The following is a 17,821-nucleotide window of genomic DNA, read 5'->3' on the forward strand; positions in this document are numbered from 1 at the left end:
TTGGTGTTTGAATATTTTTTATCATTCAAGATATCAAAGCAAATTAATACACAGCAAAATTGTGCTGAGGGCAGGCATCGGCATCCAATTGAACAAATGAGCTCAAAGGGGGAAAATCGGAGTTCTAAGACAGAGTTCAGAAGGGTGGCACAGCTTCTCGGTTTTTTATTTATTTTCTTGGTTATTTTTATAGGTGGCATGGAGCTTTGTTTATCTTATGTCCCAAGTTTTCAGACAGTAAAGGACTATAGCATGAGCATGGGTGTTAAGTCGAACAACAACAGCAGTACTTGTGGAACCAGCAAAACGTATTCTGGACGCAAGACCAGAGACTGCAAGCAAATGGAAGAGCATTGAATATCATTGCAGGAATGTGTAGTTGGTCTTGAAGCATGGTTGGTCTCCCTTAGAGACAAAAACATCGGTCTTCTTAGTCTGAGGAACAGTGGTATTTAAGTAGTCTGATGCCAACATCAGTATTGTCTTCTTGAGGACCTGGACCATGTGGGACCGCAGTGGAGTTGACTGACTCTTCATGTCAGATGAAATGGTTTCAGTGTTTCTTCTTGCTGGACTTCTCAATCATGGTCTCCACCACCATGGAAGTCTCCTCATAACCTTTGACCTTGCGGCCGTTGGAGAACTTCTCCACAGACTCCACAACCTCCACCTTCTCGTAGCTCATGGCGCCTGGGGTGAAGGTGCTGGAGCTGGTGCTGGTGCTGGAGGTGGAGCTGGTGCTGGCACCACGAGGTGCAGCCTTTGGAGTGGGCCCACTCGGGCCATTGTCATCCTTGTTTTTCTTGGGTCCGGTGGGCTGATCAGCAGCTGGGGTGGGATCTTTGGGGCCAGAGGGTGAAGGGACTGGGCTTGGCTCTTTAGATTGAGGTTGAGGCTCTCCGTTCTTAGGCTTGCCTTTGCCTCCATTGTCCTTTCCTTTTGTTCCCTTGTTATCCTCCTTTCCTCCTCCATTAGAGGGCACGGTGGGACTAAGAGGCCTGGGGTCTATAATGGGCTGAGGAGGTGGGGGAGTGGGCTTGCTGGGCCCGTTACTCTCGAAGGGAGACGTCATCCCATCTCTGATAGTGACGTAGATGTGGCCAGCTGACGGTGTAGAGGTGTAGAAGCAGGGATGTGGGTAGCTGCCGTCGCCAGTGACGAGGACATAACGACCCTTTGTGTAGAAGTCAGCGATTGGCTCAGGCTTCTTGTACTTCCTCATTCGGTCTCTGACGATGTTACAAAGAGTGTCAAAGGCTTTGCTGATCTGAGCTCCGTCTGGGACATCCTGTGGAGACACTCCAGCGAGCAAAGGTCTCTGCTCTGTTCTCTTCACCATGTCCTCCTGCACTCCCTCAGAGGGGATCCCCTTTGCTTCTTCATCTGGAGCCTCTCCAGCAGCTCCTCCATTTCTGTCCTCTTGGCCACTGTCCATCACATCTTTCGGGGTCAGCTCTTTCTTCTTCAGGACCTTCTTGGCCAAGATCTTCTGGCGGGGCTTGACGCTGGTGATATCTTGGATAGCCTGGGTGATATCTGGACACACATGAGGTAAAAGGTCAGTGAGATGGAACTAATGAACCAAAAAAAGATCACAAAAGTGTATGCACCCACACACTTTTTCTTCTTTTGGGACACTAAAGGCATTTCTTTGAATGGTAGCAAGCTTTCAGAGAGAGTTTAGTTTCAACAATGGCAGCTGATTGTATGTGTGCTCAACAGAGATTATCAATGTAAACCAGCTGTGATGTGCTGACAGTGCCCTTACCTTTACCCCTGCTTGATGCAGAGGGTGTGTGAGTGTAGCGGTAATTAGTGGTGAACAGGGTAATGGGAGTGCCAATTATCGCTGAATTCAACCTGCAGGGAAGAGAGCAGTAAAAATTCACATATGTAATAATATATATAATTCACAGCATGGCTATGCAACATCTGTTGCCACTCAGTGCCATCTGCTGGCAAATTCATTAACCCAACATCAACAGCATGTATCTCAATGTAATTTGAGTCAATACCTTTAAATGTTGCTGTTTTTAAACAAAAATAAAGTAAAGTATTATATTCTTGGCAGTATGAAGGCCATGAAACAGACTGTAGACCATCATGTAGGGAGATATAATTTACAGAAGCTATAACTGAACAGTTAAATACATAAATAAAATGTAAAAAACAACAACAACAACAACAACAACAAAAAACTAATATAATCAGAAAATTAAAAACCTTTTTTGGTGACTACTGAAAAAGCCTGGGGTGTTGCGTTGTTTGAATCTGGACTTATGCCCTCAGTATTGCTGAAGTCCTGGCTACAACTATACCTTTGTCATGAGATAATTTTACAGGACAGTCAATCTTTATATCTGTGTATTCATGTGAATTTTATGATTGAACTTTCCTGGTCATAATTTGGTCATATAAAAGCAGTATTTTTAGCATTATTTTTCATTCTATATGTATTTACTAGTTGTCTTAATGACCTTGATGCTTTCTCAGCAAGTATTTCAGCACCACTGAGCTCAGTTCCTGGCGCTGCATGTGTGTCTCTATGTGTTTTCAGCAACCAGGTGGAGGCAGTCTACCTGTTATCTTCGTTCTCGATGATCCTCTTGTACCTCTCCAGCTCATTCTCCAAGGATGTCTGATACATGGCCAGGTGGCGACATTCACTGGTGAACTTCTCGAGGGACCTCTCAGCCTCCTCAATCTCCTTCCGCAGAGATTCGATTTGCTCGTTGTACATCTGGATCTCATCATCATAACACTCTTGTGTGCTTTTGATGGTTTGCTCCAACATTGCAGTCTGAGAGACAAAGGCAGGGTTTAATTAAGAAATTCTGATTAAATGATTTTTAAAAATTACAAAGCCCCTTGAGGAGATTTGCCAGTGCAATGCATAGGTCATTAATAATAACACTAGCTTAGCGTATGTTGGTAATGCAAGTGAGAAGTCAAGAGAAATTATAAATAAGGATAAAAGCAGGAGTTCAATTTATGCCTGGAATAGGGTCCAACTAATATGTTTTGTAGGAACTGTACAAATTAAAATAGTGTTTTAAGACATATAAAGCAAAAATATTAATTTGTTGATATAATAAGAAAATGTGATTACCCACTAAATATGGTTAAAACATATCACATTGTAAGCCTCTATAGGATCCAGATAGATGAGAGATATATGATACATAACATAAGCAGAGTGAAGAGCATCATTTGTGCAGATAGTAGAGGTATGTCTTTAGTCAAAACCTGTGGGAACAAAGTGGTCACATCAAGAAATACTCACTCTTTGGAAATCAATGCAGTTATTTAATTTGATTGAGCTGCATTTTATTATTATTATTATTATTTATATTATAGAGAGTCAATCCCATGTTTCTCATTTCCTGTGAGGAGACACTGTCTTCACTAAACATGTAACTGCCCTGCTGTCACAAGAAGGTTGTGGATGACATCTAGTGGTACTTCTGCACGATACAGCATATAATAGAAGCTGCAGGGTCAAGACTAAGTTAGTGCCTTGGGTATCATTCATTAATCAACACAAAGTGAAATGAAAATACCCCCTGAAAAATCCATCAATTTTGTATATATACCTAAAAACATATTTCTCAATTGAAAATAAAATATTAAATTTCTTTCATTCATTTATTGTATTTTTCCATTTCTATTTAAGTTCTTTTTATATTTCTATCAATTAATCCAAAATAGTTATCTTCTGAGCATGTTTTGGATAATAACACCACAGCCAATGAATTTTCCTCAAAATTTTAGAACTGAAATGATTAGTTGATCAGTCAAATCAGTCCATCGACAGAATTGACCGGCACTATTTTGGCAATTGCTTATTCATTAAGGTCATTTTTTAAAACAAAAATGCCAAACATTCACTGATCCAAGCTTGTCAAATGTGATTTTTTTTTGTTTGTTTTTAGTTTTCTCTGATAGTAAATTGAATATCTCTGGGCTTTAGACTGTTAGTCGGACATCATCTTGGTGTTGCAATTGTCTGTACTCACAATTTCCTGACTTTTGATCAATTGATCTGGAAAGATTAAGGTTGATCAAATATAAATCGAACTGTTAATTGCAGCCCTACAAAATGTACAAATTATATTTTACTGTTTTGAGTTTTGAGTGTATTTCACAACAAAGAACAGGAGTTTGAACTGCTACTCCTGGTGTTTGTCTCTCTTCTAATAGAAATAAAATTGATCTCTTTGAAAGATCATTTTAAATGTGTCTTTCTGTGAATATTTGCTCAGAAATGTCCTTTTCTGGAAAAAAGGGAAACACTGCATGTAATCAAAATGAAACCTCCTGTTGTCATGGTGACAGTGTGACCCACCTCATTCTGTAGGCGTTGTTTCTGGGACTGCAGCTGACAGAGGGCGCTCTTATATTCCTCCAGCTGACTCTGCAGTCCTGGCACTTTCCTCTGGGCCAGCAGCTTCTCCTGCTCCTTCACACGTTGAGAAGAAATCGATTAGAACATGTGGGAAAGTGCAGTTTGTCTTTACAGCATGACTTTTACAGTCACACACACACACACGCACGCACACACTCACACACACACACACACACACAGCTTGCAGTCAAGTCTCTTTCTGAGGTCTCTCTGTATTAAAAGTCTCACTGATTGATTTTTGAATTGAAGGACACAATAACAATTGTGTCGCTCACAGCAGTAATGTTTTCTATTACTGCATGTTCTGCCTACTCTTTGAAGTGAACCTACTGAGTGTTTGGAGAGCCATTAACAATATAATAAAGCATGGCACACTGGAGACAAGTTATGTGATTAACAAGTTGCTTCAAAATTTTATACTCATCAAACCATTCAGAGATCCATCATGCCCTGTATGGAAGCATTTGATATGTTTCTCCATTCATTAATTCAGGTTATTCCTTTAATTTGCCACCTGTCTATACCCTCTATACACACAATAGCTGTGCCTGAGAGACTAGCAAGATTACAAAGCTTCATAACATTAACATCTTCCTCACTTGCCCATTTCACTGGGTTTCAGCTCAACATGACAGGCAAGAACTGTGGCTCTTTGCCGCTGTCCACTGAGATTTAACTCAACCAATTAAATAAGTTCTGCATCCAGAGCATCTCTGCCTCTTGAGAAATGTTTGTACCCTATAAATAAAATTCCAATCTGCTACACAAATGACAGTCACTGTGGCACTGTTCCTAAGAAAATTAGCATGAATAGCTGTTCTTTCCAGCATTTGGTTCATTATGTGTCACGACATCCTCAAATGGCTGGCCTGTCTATGTGTCCTGAGGACCACTCGACTGTCTGTCTCTGCTTCTCACACATGCACACGTACACAAAAAAACAGACAAATGCAGGCACAGGCGACCAATTGGACTGAGAAGCCAGTAACCTCATCAACCCCAGACACGTAGCCGGGGCTGACACACATGCAAACACCATCTTCTCCCGCAGGGACTGCAGCACACACACACAGTGACAACATTAGTGACCTCACCTCGGAGATGCCCACTGACACATTGGGAACAAGGGGAAGTGTCTGGTTGATTTGCTGCAAAATGTTTACATAGGTCTGGATCTCTGCAAGGTTCTGTTAAGATAATAGAAAAGAAAATATACTGTAAAACATACATTTCAGGAAAAAGAACATCCTTAAGCTATTCCATTTTGCAAACTAAAACCATTTTATCTAGTACTCTTGCTTGTTTATTTTGCACTTTGTATTGAAGATTCACTGAGAGAATGTCAGCATCAAATAGAAGGCTTTCATTTAGCTGATATGTGTTTAGAAATGGTGCTAACATTTCTTTGCAGCAAAGAGAGTTCCTTTTGTGATTGAATCCAAGAGTGATCTCAGACTTAGTAATAAAGAGTGGATATATTTCCTGTCTCTGGGGGGATACTTCAAAGCTCAGAACCACAAGCCCAATATTCATGTGAGACGACTCCTCATTCTTTCCCACATAATAACAGCAGTGCCCTTTGATATGCTATCTCAATATTGCACAGTCACAGATTAATTCATCATCAAACGCAGCATTGGGTGAAAATTAAAAAAAAGAAAATGCTCAGACTAGAAAGAAACTCTATGGAAAGTAAGCCTGATGCATTATGTAACAGTGTAGTTTTCTTTTGTTGTGGCATTTTTGTGACCATTGTGTGGCACCTTCAAGTCGTTTTTAATGCACAGATGGCAATATTTCAGTTTTTGTCTTTCCTATGTGCTTTCCTGTCATAATTCTCTGCCTGTGAACAACTGTTCCATTTTTTTCTGCAGCCCTTTCCTCACTCACAACACAGATGGTAAATTGTTGCTAAAGCCCCAGGTACATCACAGCACATCCTTTGGCACCTTTGTCAAGGTTTTCTGCCTTCTCATCCGAGGAGCAGTGGCCTGAGGTCAGCAGTGTTCAAAAGCAACCGAAAGAAAAACACACACTGCTGTATAATATACCTGAAACTGATATTCTTTGATGTGGAATAGGTCTCTCAACTGGCTGTGATTTATCCAATAAATAAATGCTATACATACTGCCCTGAGATCAAAGATAGTGTAAAAAGAACAATATGGGCACAGTTTCAGGATATGATAGCCTTTTTAAAAACAGTATGTCAGAGATATAACTGCTTTGATCAATGAAAATTAATTCTGAGACCTCAATGAGGTCTTATTTTCTTACAGTAATACCCCAAATCTTTATTGTACAGTATAATTTAGAAGGTTGGTTATTGTAGGAGCTGCTTGAAACCACAGAGTTACACAGTAAGTTGGTTTAGTTTTTAGTTTAGTGACACTGACCTTCTTGTGTCTATCTCTGGTGGAATTAATGTCATCCTGCAGGAACTGTGACTGGATCTGGAATTCCAGGTTTCTTAGCAGAGCACTGTCAGCCTCCTGCAAGAGAGGAGAGGAGAGGAGAGGAGAGGAGAGGAGAGGAGAGGAGAGGAGAGGAGAGGAGAGGAGAGAAGAGAAGAGAAGAGAAGAGAAGAGAAGAGAAGAGAAGAGAAGAGAAGAGAAGAGAAGAGAAGAGAAGAGAAGAGAAGAGAAGAGAAGAGAAGAGAAGAGAAGAGAAGAGAAGAGAACAACAAAGGTCCCAAGGGAAATCACCAGAAAAAGTAAAGTGGGAAGAAAGACTCATGAGCAGCATCCACTTGGCAGTGAAAAGTATAATTGTGTAGAAATTCATACAATGTGATATTGTCCAACTTGTATTGTATTGAATTTAAAAAAAAAATCAACAAAAGCCAAAGACCCTGAAGAGACACACTGTAGTCATACAATGATGAAGAAAACTCCAGTAATCTAAAATCAGTTAAGCTCTCTGTGTGGTATGTTCAACTTAAATCTATTGTGTAAGATATTTAATATTCACCATTCATTTAAATGAAATCACTTTTCAATCAATATGTTTAAAATACAATAAAACAATAGCCTATAGTAAAAAAAAAAAATACACTAAAAATGTCATTTGATTCAGTACCAAAATTTGTAAATAGTTTTATGCTGTTTCTTGTTTCATACAAACAAGTTTCTCCATCTTTATATGTTGGAGAATGCAGAATTATAACTATTTGATTTCATCTGTACAGTACCTTATTTAACTGCTCCAGCGTGCAGCGCAGCTGCTCTTGGTAATCACATTCGTTTCTGTATCTGCAACAGAAAATATGACAGTTATATGTTTCATATTAAGCAGAAGGCATGGCATAATCATGTTAAATTATATACACAGAGCAGAGAGAATTACTTTAAATAACCTGTATGTTATTTGAGTCTGATATAGGTAAAAAAGTAATAGATTCATTTTTTTTCTTTTCTTTTTTCATGTATAGAAAAAAACATGGTGCTACACTCCAAGAAGAATACTAGTACTGGCCTGAATATAAACACATTTTTTTCAGTAAATTATGTTTGGTAAAAGTAGAGGTTGTATTATATTCAAGGACTTGACAATTACGCATTAGTCACAACATCAGATATTTTTTTTAATGTAAAGAAAGACATTGTTTTGTAGCCTCATTGTTCCTAGTCCTTTTAGTCCATTTATAGTGTGTCTTTTAGAGTTAATCAGCCCTAAAAGTGTTCAGGAAGATGTCTCTAGAACATCTTTTACTACCATGGGGGAAATAATCCCTGATGAGTCAAAATTAGTCAAAAATCATCTGCCAAAACATCTGTCAAGTAGCCAAGAATTGGCGGTATTACAAATGATAAGGAATTTAAGGGTCTAATATTTGAGTCATTATGTTCTTCTCCATGCAATTACTCAATCTGCAATCAAGTAGGCTATATTACATGACTACTTGATCTGTGAAAAATGTGAAGATCAACATCCCCATTAATTGCTTGTTTGTATTGTGTGCTTATAGTCAGATTAACAACTCACCTCTTTCTTCACACAACTGTGTTTGTAATATGACAGAGCTGAAAATCGAAACTACACATGATGAAAATCAAGCCCTCCTTACCAGCTGACACAGCCAGAGCTGATCAATATTCTTCTCAACTCATCAATAATGTAGTGAGGCTTCCCTGCCTGCACACAACTGATATTTGCAGATACTTAAATTAGTAATTATTAGTAAGCTTAAATAATTAAATCTGTTCTTCTTTCTCACTTACCTCTACTGGTATTTAGCCATGAAAATAGTTTTATTGCCTAAGTTTTTCAGATATCTATCCGTGAGAATCCTGGCGCCATATCAGTATGATGGAAGTAAAGGGAACTTTCTACAACTTTGTTACTCTGTATAATCCACAGAGGTCATTGTGATCAGTTTTCACTGGAACTATGTTTGACTGTGTCTAGAAAGAGATGTTGTAGTTCAGTACATTTTTTCAATGCTGCTTTACATTCCTCAATTACAAATTAAAATAGTAAATCCATTTACCTCCATTATGTTGGGGTGGAAACAATAATAGCACTAATGGTAGGTGAGACAATGAGGTTGTTTTTGTTTTGTTTTTGTTTTATGGTTTATTTTGAGATTTTGGTGAACTGACCCTTTAATTTACGATTATTTTAAGTGAATGTCTGTCTAACATATTCTCCGAACATATTACAGTTTTTAGAATACAATTTTTCAGCAGTTTGGTTGATTATCTTCTGAATATAACTATAACGTAGTAAATTAATAACATTAATAAATATATTATTAGTACATATTTTTTACTTTGAAAATTGCATATATGAAGTATCAATTGCCTGATTTTGGATTTTTCAGAACCAACATCTTAATTTCCATAGATTTAAAGTTATTTATCACTTTCTCTTAATTCTGAGCACATTCACACTAATTTCCATTCACTCCATCTCTGAAGAAGAAATTTGACCTTTGACACACAGGTAAGACCAACCACTCTCCACTCTCTTACTTGCTGGTGAATTCATCCAGCATGCAGCAAGCATCCTTCAGCTCTCGCTCCAGCTTGGCATGGTCGGAGCACAGCTCACGGATGCGTTGCCTGTTGACATCAATCTGCTCTGTGAAGGCCTCCTCTAGGCCGCTGGCCTCTTCCATCCGTTGCAGAGTCTCCAGCTGCTTGCGGAACACGGCATTGCGTTGCTCCAGGACTCGTGCCCGGTTGATGTACCGGGCAAAGCGACTGTTGAGCTCCTGAAGGCTCTCCCAGCCCTGGATGGCTGAAATGCCTGCAGAGCTTTCATAGTCCTCGGGTTCCTCATCGAAGACATCTGAGCGCTCATACTTTTCCTTGCGCACCTCGCGCAGGTAGCTGGTCTTGAACATGGTGGTACGTTTCTGTCCCCCGGGCAGATGGTATCCCTGGAGTGCTAGGTCCCCTTCAGCACCTTTATTGTGTGAAAACTGGGGTGCTCACCCTTGGCTGTCTCATGCTAGACTAAACGCTGCAGAGCACTGGCTGACGGCGAAATAGCCCCCAAAACCTCCCCCTGGCTGTGGACGCACATGCTGCAAGCCTGGGGCCTTCCAGAGTTTATTGTTGCCTTTGTGGCAGAGATTAGAAAAGCCATGCTGATGATGACAAAGCAGAACCACAAAAACAAACAATTGGCCAGTCCGCGAAAGCACTGGGTTGTCACACACCATTATTTTGCTTCTTAGTCAGCTGGTTTCTAGATCCCTATTTGATATGGGAGGTTGGATGTTGGCCCATCACAGGACAGAGGGGAAATTTCGTGCAGTTCAATTTGTGTGGACTGTGGAGAACTATTACTGCCAAAAGTGGCTAGTGTTGACACACTGTGCTGAAAAAAACTGTTGTTTTTTTTTTGCTTACAAGTGGGCAAAAATTATGTTTCATAATCTCAAAAGCATTACATAGAAAAACCCACATTATGGAAATGTATTTACATTTGGTGAAAGGCGGTCAGACCCAGTTGGAAAACTATGATACTTGGCCATATAAAACAATGAATGTTTAATAATTGTCTTATCATAGTATTTCTTTCTAAAGCCAAAATGGAATGAAAAATAATGCTAAAATGGCAACAAACTGGGTATAATTGAACTGAGAAACTAAAACTAAGGGAGTAGTCCTGATATAAATTTCTAATAAAGTTTAAATCTTTATTTCAACACATTCTGTTTGTTTTGATGGAAACAATCACAGAGCCCATAGTCAAATGCAAAGTATGTTGTTTATGTTTTCTAGGGAAGATGTCTCTGAAGCTGAAATATCTCAGCACGTAATTTTTTTAATAACAAAAAAGCCTTTATTTGTTTTCATCAAGGTGCTCTTAGCTGAAGCCTCCATATTTCTTTATTTTCCTTTTGAATTTTCATTCTTTCTCTTACATTTAGTGTAACATTTCACAAAAGTGAGAGGATGAGTGAGTGATAAAAGAATGAGAAATAGACAGAGAGGACTTTTGCTTTAGCTTGCTCTCCGCAGACTGTGGTTCAAGGTCAGTCCAAATGTCTCTCTATGTCAAATGGCTTTACATCAGCATTTCAGCATATTTTCAGCAAACCCCATGGCTCAAGGGCAGACTGTGATAGTTCAGCTGAAATATGGAAATTAATGGACATAATGGAGTTGAAATAATGTTATACACACTAGCTAGTTTCTCATTCATTCTTTCACATTCACAGTTATTTGATCAAATAAATATAACAATAGATAATGTGATGACATTCATCTGGTCATACCAACAATTACCACATATGGGCAAAAAATAACAGAAAATTAGCAAATGTAATTGTTTGTCAAGTATAAAAAATGTTAAAAGTGCAATCAGAAGACACCATCAAACATAGAAAGTAGGGACTTTGTAACAATTTTAGTCACAAATGTTAAGTTAAAAAGACAAAATTATCTTCTTACACATTTTCCCCTAAGTTATGGCTACTGTGAATATTACAGCACACTTCCAAATGTGTGGCATTTTCATATACATGTTATAAATAAATGAACATTCTTGATGAAACAGAAAAATCACATTTTAAATGACATTTACAAAGCTTTGCTATCATTTAGCATTCAGCACTAGCTACTATATTTCCTACTGCACAAGGACCAGGAATGTCCCATCCAACTAATGCACAGTCTCTCCAAAGATACCAAAATCCATCCCTGTTTGAGTCTCCAGGTGCATGCAAGGATTTGTCTGTATCAATCGCTAATACACTAGTCGCATACTTTATAAATCCGTCTGTCCTCATGTATGTGTGATGGAACAACTCCCAAAGCCTTCAGAGTGCCAATGTGACATTTGTACAACATGTACTGATTTCAGTAAGAACACTGAGACATCATCCATCTATAGGAAGTACAAGTTGCAGAATGTTGTACCTTATATTGACGGTATCGCATCAGTACTATAGGACTGGTACATCAATGTGTTGTTTACTTTCAAAAGAATGTCACTGTGATATCGGTTTGGAATCCTTTTCCACATCATGAGATGTGGCACTACAGCCAGGAGGACATGTGCAGTGACATTTAAGGGTACCTCTAACCTGCAGGCAGTCCAAGAAAGTTGATTTAGACGCGCTTCACATACAATGTGGGTTGTTTTTTTTTTGATAATTGAGAAGGTACTGAGAGAAGAACTCCAATTATCAGATTTATACACTCCTGTGTCCTACAGAAGCAACAAAACACAACTGGACAACATGCTGCCTGCCACACAACTGCACACACATATATAGAGCCAGAATGAATGAGTGAATGAGAAACAAAGAGAGAGAAACATGAGGCAAACACTATTTAGAATAGATAGTTGTAGTGTGTTTGGACAAATACTGACTAACATAGTCAGCGTGCCCCAGCAGAACCAACATTTTGCCAAAACAGCCTCTGTTCAAATTTAAACCCCAGACATATTTTTGTATGGATCCTGTTTCACTGCTCGTTATTCCTCCATAACGCTGTCACCAATAAAACACCTTACTATCTGTTCACCCTCATGCAGAGACTGTAGATTATAGGTCTTGTGCATATTCTCCATGGTTGAGGAGAGAACGCCAGAAACACACTGCCCTCTTTTTCCATCTATATTCCTCTGTTATGAGAGGCTGTAAATCCGAGGCCTGGGTGAGATTAGAGAGCTGTCCAGAATTGGAAATGAAAGCTTTGTGTTTATCCTACTGGTCAGGCCTCCTGGGCTATAGTGACAGACACTAGCAAGGCTAAGCAAATAGTAATATTTAGAGGGTAATAAAAACTAATAGGAACATGCAAAGACAGTTCTCTCATCTCTTGCGAGCTAGAAGGTGGATATGTTCAAGCTCAGGAAAAGAAGCAAGTTTTTTCTCCTCTCGTGTCCATTATAGATGACAGAGGCACATGTCTGCTGGTTCACTTGTGTCTTTTGTGATCTGTTATTATATTTAAACTGTGCTGACTATATCTGCCAGCCCACTCTACTCTGTGTGAGAGGACACAAAAAGCCATCTCGCTGCTATTGACAGATGATTGTCAGAGGCGATATAAAAAAAACAGCAGTGCTAGCTTTCCATCACAATAAGGAATTGATCCTAAAAAGTCATCAGAGCTGCTGTCTGTGTCTGTTTATCTGCTGTTCAGGATGGCTGACCACAAAGATACTGTGCTGACAGCTCTCCAAAGCTCTGTCTATACATTGACTCCACCACCACCACTAAAAAGAAAAAAAAAAAAATCACAGTCCAATATTAAGTCGTATATATCCCCCAGTATAGCTGTGTTTTTCAAAGAAATACTACAGTTTCTCATAATCTCACTCAACCTACTCAAAGGTAATGAGCAAAGATATTCCTGGCCTGAATATCTCTGACACTGATTACTTTCCCCAAAGCCGCTGTGCAATCAATGCCAGAAACGGCCATAGCTTGTCTGAATGTCAAACAGTCAAACTGTTTTGTTTTTTTTTTGGTTTTTTTTTTTGGAGACTGGCAGAGAGGAGAGCAATAAACACTTACATGACATCTGGATTTGCAAACTGATTGTAATTCATGACTGGAACATTATGTTGGAATGATGGTCATGATGAGCTTTAAAACATGTACATTTTAATATCTGAATTATATGTTAACCCCAGACACATGACACTGTAAAATACTATCATTTGCAATATTCACCTCCTTATAGTAATGGAACTTTTCAAAGTCAGAATATTATTTTGATAAGAATATGTTGACATTTTGTTAAAGAAATATATTTTGTTAAAAGGAAAATAATAGTTTGTTAACCTGTTTATTTAAACATTAAACAAAGAGATCTTTGCACAAGAATAAACATAGACAAACACAGAATTCACAGATTCATAAGCACACAGTTTGCATACACAATAGATTAGTTGCACATTAAATAAAATAATCACAAGTGGCATTCAAAATAACTGATATTGTTTTCCTCAAAACGAATCAGTGCAATAAGGTCCAGCTGTGGCCTGTAGCACCTACACCGCACCCCCTTTGGATCTTCTCCTCTTGTTTTACAATTGTTAAGCTAAGCTAGCCACTTCCATGAGTTAGCCAGTCACTGTCTTTTTCAGGCATACCTTTTAATATATTTGGATATTTATTGTAACTGTATTGTAACTTTAGCAAAGGTAGTATTAATATTTTTTCTCTGATATAGGAGCATCTCCCCTGTAAAAAAAAAAACCCTCTTCTGTAAAAAATGTATTTTTTCTAACTTTGATGTAATATATTAATGCTAGTACCAGTGGCAACACAATTTGATTTTGTTACTGTAAGTGCTACACTATTATGTGACCATAGACTGTAAAAAATAATGGATGTAGCCACCATGACGTCACCCATTGTTTTGAAGCCTCAAGTTTCCATTTTGACCATCTTGGATTTTTGGATTTTTGGAGCCAGAAGTGACCATATTTGGTCGAGAGGATGGAGCTGACCCTAACACTAGCGGCTAGTTCCTAGCTTGGTTAGTATGGTGCATTTTATGGTTAGCTGTAATGATACTACTGCTAATTTTTTGCTGGCAAAAGACAGGCTTAAACCATTAAAACAAAATGTACTTAGCAGGAAAAAACTGGGCATCCAACTCCTTGAAGGGTTTTTTAGTACAACCAAATGCTTAATAGGACTTTTTTAGGCAACCAAAATGTTACAATTAACTTTCATGAACTGAAAATGGAAATAGCTACGGCTATAGCTACACCTATACTTTGAATCAAGAGTTACATACAGTTGTCATGAACGAGGAAATTAGCTATAGAGACCAAAATTGCTTTTTGTACCAGGCCCTGAACATGTTTATTTCTGCTGTAAAGTTAGGCATTTTAACATGGGGGTCTATGGGGGTTTTGGAGCCAACCTCAAGTGGCTATTCAAGGAACTGCAGCATTTGGCACTTCTGCGTTGGCCTCATTTTTCTGTCCTGGAGGTTGCCGCTTGTATGTGACAAGTTAAATTAACTGTTTGCTTGAAGCATGTTTCATTAAATATTTCATAGCTTGTGAATTTGTGGTTGTGCTGTATGTTTGGATTTTTCTGCTATCCAACATTACTGCAGAAAAGACTAGGTGGTTCTATATGTATATATTTATACTTATATACAATTAATTTACACATGTGATTGTATTGTATTTACAGAAGCAGGCTACTGTTCTACTGTTGATATCCACTCTGCCAGTGATTGAAAGAAATGTAGAGGTGGACAAATGTTTGAACATTCACAGCAATTATAAACATTTATATTTTATTAATGTTCTTGTTACCTGAGCAGACCTGGCTGTGATTTCTCTATTCTTTTTCTCAGCATAAATGTGAAAAGTTAACCCCATGTGACACATCTAATTGTTTTGCCAATGTAATACAAGGCCAGTAGACTTGTCATCATCCCAGGTAGCCAGCTGAATCAGGCTGATTCCGGTTAAATGTCAGCGCACTTCACATTTTATTCTAGCAGCTAAAGTAAGCCAGCTCTGGACCAGTAATGGTTGCCAGATTTGGCTAGGTTTTGGGTGTGTGGACTTAATATTAATTACTAACCATGACACATAATAAATCATGAATTGTTTAATATTTCATTATGAAGCCTGTGCCACTGGAATAATAATATAAAATTATAGATTTTTACAGTAACAATTGTATTTCCTTTCTTTGTTTTTAAAAGATAAATTAATATTAATCGTTTGATATCAATTTTAAAATTAAATAACAAAATAAAGTTTAAACAATTAACAAAACAGATTTAACCGTTATATTTAACAATATAATACTGTGATTTGAACCTGCACGCACAGCATTGTGGGATTGACATGTCAGTGGAATGTTGGTTCGGATGGTGAGTAACAAAATCAGGTTTGATATCTAACTAATTGACAGGGTTTTCGATCTAATAATGTATATTATTTTACCTTGTAACTTAACTGACATTAGCTGTTTGTCACGTGTATTTTAAGCAGGAGTAAAGAGTTAGCACATGGGAGATACGGTAGCTAAGCTAACTGTCCTGCCCTGTAAGTTTGAGCATGCTCACTTTTAAACAGGGTCATAACTAATGTTAACTTACCTTCGACGTTAACCTAATTTTATTAAGTCTTGTAGAAAGGAAACATTAGCTAGCTGGTTAGCCACGTTTTGAACGTCATCTGTTAGCTAGCTTTTGTCAGTGCTAACAGCTCTCCTGTCCTGCTGTTTCCTCACCGCGTTACTGCTGTGCTGGAAATTGTGGAAACTGAAGACCGCTGGTGAATGAAGTTGTAAAGTAAGCTGAAAATTTAATGTCGACATATTACCATTTTTATCAGCCAAAGGAATGACTGTGATGATTTAGGATAGAGGCAGGAATTCAGCTCAGTAATGTTAATGCTGTGTGTGTGTGTGTGTGTGTGTTTCCAACGCTATGGTGCAACCGCCACGCTGCCTCAATAATAGAAAAAGTGTGCAGGACAATCTCTCTGTGAAAGATATTTTTGTAAAAAAAAAAACCCTGGTCTCTGTTGTGGAGAATCCTACAGTTAAATGTGCCTGGTGCCAATAGTTTGCTATGGAGTGCCATTTCATTCAAAACCCCACTCAAACTGCACACCACATATCCAGTCAGCCTGTACTGCCACCCAGTGGAAATTGCGCACCACCCAGTCAACATATGCTGATTGGACAGAAATTCAATTGCGTCTCTTAAAACAGAAGTAGAGCGCGAAAGGCCAAAACAAACTTTGGAAAAAAGCTAAAATCTAAGGCGGAGAATGTTGGTATTATTAATATTAATGTGTGCCCTCCAGTCTGTTGGTCAGTTGTACCATCATGGCTAATCCCAGAACCTGAAGTTGATCTATACATACTGAATAATAACAAAAGAAAGAAATCAGGAGAAGTAGTCAAAGTCTCATCTGCAACAAGAATGAAATTCATATTTACAGATTTATACAGATGGATCAAAGGATCCAGAGAGTGGGAAAGTGGCATTTGGAGTAACCATTCCCAAGAATACAAAGCAGACATAGAATTTCTACTCAGATGTCAGTATTCACAGCAGAATGCTGGCAATATTATGGGTACTTTGGTAGTAGGACAATAAACCAGATAACTGAAGTCATATGCAGTGATTCAGCAGCAGCTTTAACTACAATAAGAGAAATCAAATCCAAGTCCAGATCTGATATATTGACAGAGATCCTATCAAACATTAAATAGAATTCATAAGGTGGTGTGTGAGGTGGGTTTTATTTGGGTAGCAGCATACATGGGTGTGGAGGGAAACAAGGAAGCAGATTAGCTACTTGTCAAAGAATGCTGCTCACGATGATAGAATAGAAATTGCCCTACAATATTGGCTGTCATAAACAAGTCAGTCAAAGAAATGTGGCAGAAGACATGCGAAAAAGAAAATATGGGGAAGTCTTACTTTACAATACAGAAAATAGCGGGAAAAGCAATTTTACGTGCAAAAGAAAAGATTGAGTTGTCATAACCAGGTTGAGGCTTGAGGACATTGTGGACTGATTGGGACACACCTGGATGGCAAATGTGAGTGTGGAGACTCAAGGACTTTACTCAGCCAGGATAACTGGACTGAAATGAAGAAGCTGATGGAATATTTGTTTAGTAATGTACAATATAACAAAATATAAATAACTGTCAAAAGGAACATCAATAAATATAAAAATAATCTAAAGAAGAAGAAGAAAACGGAAGTAGGTAGAAGTAGGAATTAGTAGGTAGCTATAACTTTGCAGAGAAGTAACGGTGCAAAATAATGATAATTGTGAACCTTGGCTCAGTAGTGTGCAATGTCCAATTGGAATTTGAATTTGGAATTTATTTTGCATTTCATAGACAACCATTTCAAAAATACTGTGACTTTTACATTTTTCTTTTTAACTCTAAAGAAGTTGAACAAAACCAACTGGCCAACAAAAAAATGAGGACTGAATGAA

General features: G+C 38.3%; 1 protein-coding gene across 1 annotated transcript; it reads right to left on the reverse strand.

Annotated features, from left to right (window-relative positions):
* On the reverse strand, window positions 1–9,889 carry LOC122997546 (filensin). The gene is made up of 8 exons (XM_044373758.1): window positions 9,379–9,889; window positions 7,596–7,656; window positions 6,802–6,897; window positions 5,500–5,592; window positions 4,346–4,459; window positions 2,580–2,800; window positions 1,769–1,860; window positions 1–1,536 (listed from the first exon to the last, which is right to left on the reverse strand). Exons 1-8 carry the CDS (start codon window positions 9,750–9,752, stop codon window positions 554–556), a joined length of 2,034 nt encoding a protein of 677 aa, XP_044229693.1. The 5' UTR covers window positions 9,753–9,889; the 3' UTR covers window positions 1–553.
* Window positions 9,890–17,821: the final 7,932 nt, after the last annotated feature.

This window comes from Thunnus albacares, chromosome 14 (assembly GCF_914725855.1).
Source record: "Thunnus albacares chromosome 14, fThuAlb1.1, whole genome shotgun sequence".
Classification (NCBI taxonomy): Eukaryota; Metazoa; Chordata; class Actinopteri; order Scombriformes; family Scombridae; genus Thunnus; species Thunnus albacares.

Bases quoted from the DNA above. Each gene is read 5' to 3' on its own strand.
- LOC122997546 (XM_044373758.1), bottom strand. From the start codon at position 9,752: ATGTTCAAGACCAGCTACCTGCGCGAGGTGCGCAAGGAAAAGTATGAG. The intron at 7,657-9,378 runs GTAAGAGAGTGG...TTTCTGTTGCAG, and splicing joins CTGGATGAATTCACCAGCAA to ATACAGAAACGAATGTGATT. The intron at 4,460-5,499 runs GTGAGGTCACTA...CAACGTGTGAAG, and splicing joins TGTCAGTGGGCATCTCCGAG to GAGCAGGAGAAGCTGCTGGC.